Genomic DNA, 4,547 nt, shown 5'->3' on the forward strand with positions numbered 1-4,547 from the left:
AAGATGGTCCTTCAACGCATGCTACAGTAGAAAAGAAAACCAAAATGCTACGCAATCGCACTACGCAACCCTACAGCGATTACGCAAGCAGTTTCTTGCACTGCACGGCAACGTCACCACCAAGGGAAAACTGTGACCAAAAGGCACTACACAATGCAAACCCGCTGCAATCTTTTGCACAGCACCACACGGTAAAAAGTGACTCACTGGAATAAGCTCCAAGCAAGTAGCCTGCGGCAAGCACAACAGCAAAAACCCACGGCAAAGCATAGTAGCAAGCACATGGCAAGGGTAGGAATTGTGAAAAAAATACACACCCAATTGTCCTAGGGGTCAATTACTTCCTAATGCTATAAGGGAAATACATACCCAAATAGTAAAAGGAAAATCAACACAAGGAAGCACATTCCAACCAAAAGAAGTAAGCAAATTCCAAGCAAAAAATGGCAAGTTTCAACCATTCTGTGCAAGCAAGACGTTTTTGGTGATAATTTGACTTTCCGGAAGAATTTTGATTCAAGGCCAATTGGAGAAGGAAGTTAAGAGGCTGATGATCGTTGTGTCCAAAGTGAAAGAATTTTGTTTGCATTCATAACTAAAGTAAAACAAAATAGTTACCTCTTTTCTTGGAAAGTAGAAAAACAAGTACCCTGTAAGTACACAATACACTATATGAGAAAACTGCATGTCACAGATCGTCTGCAAATTTAGCAGTAGGAAATCGTATATACATCATACACATACATCACAATATAATCAACCAAACTAAGGAGAAACTCAAATCTGTAAATTAATGGTTATGGACATCAAGTACGATAGATTATTGGTTTATTCAGTTTCAAGTACTAATTACAGTGGAAGGAACATCCTTAAACGCTGCAGTCGTCCTCCAACCGACTGCAGTTGTCCTTTAATCAGATTTCTAAATGAATGGGAAAAGATTACGAATAAGAAGAGTGCAACAGCAGACGAAACCCCGCTGACGAGGAATAAACCAAGAAAGTTGTAGAGGCCAAGAGTATTGGAGGGACTACTTATAGTATAATCCTCCGGCATAAAACTTTTTTTTCTTGGAAACCAGGTCTCTTCCAGGTCTAAAAGCTTTCCTTCTTCTCTCATATGTCGTATTTGTTTCGATAAGTCATGGACCAATTTCGAACCTTTAGGGAAAACCTGAAGATGAACGATATATGCACAACATATTATAAGCTTATATAAGTATTTTCTTATCTTGTTGGTTACAAATTCTTGTTTGTAATTACGCATGTAACAAATGGGATAGATCACTCACAAAAGCAAAACCATTGGTGGTAGACTTGGTTTTCATGAGGGAGTAGTCAGAAGAATACTTTGCAAGGAAGATATTGATATATGGAAGCTCATCAATTATGGCCGAAACACCACCATGCTTGCTTCCTTTTGATAAAGCATCTGCATATTCTTCAACTGAATGATATGGCTTAACCTCTTTGAAATTCAAGTTCACTGTAACTCCCAATGAACCTGATTGGTAACCTATATAGTTTCCAATTGAGTCCATTCGTATCTGTTTAACTGTCATCATTGATGCTAAAGTAGCAGTGTAACTGGATGTCAATATAAGCACTACGAACATCCATATTATCACTACAAACTTTGCCAGGTTGCTTAGTATCTTCTCCCCTGCAGGAGTTTACAAATACAGATCTTAAACATATTTATGAGTTGAGCATTTCGTCATTAGCTGAAATAAAGTTACACTATCTAGATAAGTGATGAGATATATAGAGCACTTACTATGAGAAAATGCAAGGGTTGAGAAGGAGAACCATAATATTGTGCCGATTTGCTGTGAAGTTGTACCTTGGAATTCTTGGTTGACAGGACGCTCAATTAACCACACAATGAAACCCGTAAGTATAAAGAAACATGCACTCGTTATCCAAAGGTGAGCTGAAAGAGGTTTCAAGAAAATCCACATGTTGTCCTTTCGTTTTGGCACTAGTATTCCCACACCTAGGTCAGTATATGGCATTGTAAAATCAACATATTGAGATCTGTTCGATGTGATTGTTATATCTCCAACGACAGCATCGTACTTCTAGTGTATCGTGTCCCCAGTATATGACAAGGAAACCCAATAAATAAATAAGAAATTCAGATAAGATACTGAAAGATAGATTAGGAAAAACAGAAAAATCATTACTTAATTTTATGAATTTATATTAATTAACCATACCTTGAGATAAACCTGGTAAACAAGATCACTGTAAGTCCCCGCCATAACTCCATTTTCATTCTCAAATGGAAAAAACTCAAAACTTACTTTATACGGCAACGCACTGATTGCAGTTTTGAACACATCGATACTGAACCCAGTGACATTTGTTCTATTGGTTTGAAGATCATGCTCCACTCGCACAAGTTCCTTGAACCCAACTCTCACTGGAACACCAATTCTCAATTTTATTTCACTACTCAATTGCCTTTTAGATCCTCCTGGCCATCTGATTGTTTTCAAATGGTTGCTTAAAAGAAGATTTCTCCCATTGTTAAGCATGTGTGACTGAGCTTTCTCGGTCTTTTCTTCGAAAAACCAAAATCCGACCCTTCTTGCCTCTTTTCCTATCACATTTACTATCTCTAATGTACCCGAAATCAGTTTCCCCTTTGGAAATTGAATTTCACCACTTAAACCCTTAAACCTCCTTTGCAATATTTCTCTTAGTAGCACAACTCCATGTTTGGATCTACTAGAATTTTTAGTACTTGCTCTTTCAATTGCTTCAGCTAGAGCCCAAGTTGCATCGTACACCCAGATTTTGTCTGCACTTAACTCAAGTACTTTCATATTTGGATCCTCCATGTAAAGTTTGTTCCTCACTTTTGAAGTAAGATTTTGCAGCCTAGTTGATGCTGGAATATAAGACTTCAAACCTATCACTCCTTGCATTGATTCAATCACAATAGAATCCATGAAATGCAAGAAATTCATGCTAGCTGAAGTCAGAATCCAAGTATACCCTTCACTCATCATTTCTAACTTATTTACATTAGAGAAAAGGCGAGGCACAAGCAAGTGTGAAATGTGCACAACAAATACCTTTGTCTTCAATTTCATTAGCGTTTGGAGTTCTTCAAAGATTTGTTCATTTGTTGAGGATATAGCAACACAACTTTTATGTGCTATATACACATTTTTCTGTTGAAGGGAACTTGTCAAAGTTGGAATCATGTCATTCCCGTACTCTGTATTGTCATACAGAAGTATGACATCCTTCCATTTATAAACTTCGATGATGGCATTGATCCCCATAACTTGAGAAGTTTCATCTTGTGCGACCCCAACAGAGAAGGCATATCTATCGTCATTTATAGGAAGAGGAGGACTAGGTTCCGAAAAGGACATTATGGGCACTTTAGCTGCTTCTCCCAAATTTGCCAAAAGATTTGCTTCCACTCTTGTTTGTGCACCAATTATTGCTTCAACTTTAGTGTTTTCCAAAAGATGCAGAGCTGTGTTTGTGACAACTGAAAGTTAAATTAAAAGATGCAGAGTTGTATTGCATCCACTTGTACTTAGAATCACTTATTTCCTACCTGTAAATGTATACTTTTTCTTTTATATAAAATGATATTATAGTCAAATAGGTTGGAGGGAGGGAGAGGGGTGCGAAATTTATACAACAGGCCAGACAAATAGATATCGAACTCAAAACAACCATTAAATCATCCTCGCCATATATATGACCAAAACTAAATAGATGAACTGGTGCTATATCTGTAGTTGAGTATAGATGAACTACTATCACTTTAAGTATGTACGTATTCTAATCTGAAAGACCTATTAGATTAAATTGAACGATTAGTACTATCACTATAGCTGCAAGCTGCTAAAGAAGAAAGATTTGTACCTGAAAGTCCCATATATATCGAAGCAAATTATAAAAAACATTTAAAAATGAATGGCTCACCAGATGATAGAGCATGTAGAGGCTCTCCTTTGGAATCCTTACTGTGGAGAACAACTCTTGTGCTGTAGTCATTATGCAGATGGTAGAAATCAGATAAAGCTTCCGAAATGCAGCTTCGAACAATCTTTCCCTCCGTCGATCCCATGTCAAGAATCAACCCGACATGAGTTTCTTCTATTTTACCATGTAAAGAACTGACAAGGCTAAAGAAGGTGAGAAATATCGAGAGGATGGCTTGCTTCTTCCTTTGATCAAACTCCATACGTACTACCAATCTGTATATATCTTCTAGCTTAGATATATATATATATATATATATGCTTCAAAATGGTTATTACATAATTAAGAAGTTCAAGGAAGTAACGTGAAACGTTGACCGAGGAATTGATCTACGTAGATAAAACATGCTAGATGAGGATACAAGTCAAAGCAAATACTAACTTGCATGACTTCAAGTTTAGTCATGTGAAATATTGCGTACTTGGAGCAATTGTCACGCAATATATTTTTCATGTGTTAAAATACGAGGTATAACATGACTAATATTCTTACTTTTAGTATACTAAAATAATTAAATATAAGTGTTATAATTTG

General features: G+C 36.7%; 1 protein-coding gene across 1 annotated transcript; it reads right to left on the bottom strand.

Annotated features, from left to right (window-relative positions):
• Positions 1-671: 671 nt before the first annotated feature.
• Positions 672-4,214, bottom strand: LOC126586496 (glutamate receptor 1.2-like). The gene is made up of 5 exons (XM_050251356.1): positions 3,954-4,214; positions 2,219-3,495; positions 1,777-2,080; positions 1,292-1,662; positions 672-1,173 (listed from the first exon to the last, which is right to left on the bottom strand). Exons 1-5 carry the CDS (start codon positions 4,096-4,098, stop codon positions 850-852), a joined length of 2,421 nt encoding a protein of 806 aa, XP_050107313.1. The 5' UTR covers positions 4,099-4,214; the 3' UTR covers positions 672-849.
• Between the last annotated feature and the right edge of the window lie 333 nt (positions 4,215-4,547).

The sequence above is a fragment of the Malus sylvestris genome, chromosome 2 (assembly GCF_916048215.2).
Source record: "Malus sylvestris chromosome 2, drMalSylv7.2, whole genome shotgun sequence".
NCBI lineage: Eukaryota > Viridiplantae > Streptophyta > Magnoliopsida > Rosales > Rosaceae > Malus > Malus sylvestris.

Excerpts from the sequence above, each read along its gene's own strand:
- LOC126586496 (XM_050251356.1), bottom strand. The coding sequence starts at position 4,098 with ATGGGATCGACGGAGGGAAAGATTGTTCGAAGCTGCATTTCGGAAGCT. Across the intron at positions 3,496-3,953 it reads TCTACATGCTCTATCATCTG|CTCTGCATCTTTTGGAAAAC; the intron begins GTGAGCCATTCA and ends TCACAAACACAG. Across the intron at positions 1,174-1,291 it reads CCACCAATGGTTTTGCTTTT|GTTTTCCCTAAAGGTTCGAA; the intron begins GTGAGTGATCTA and ends GTTCATCTTCAG.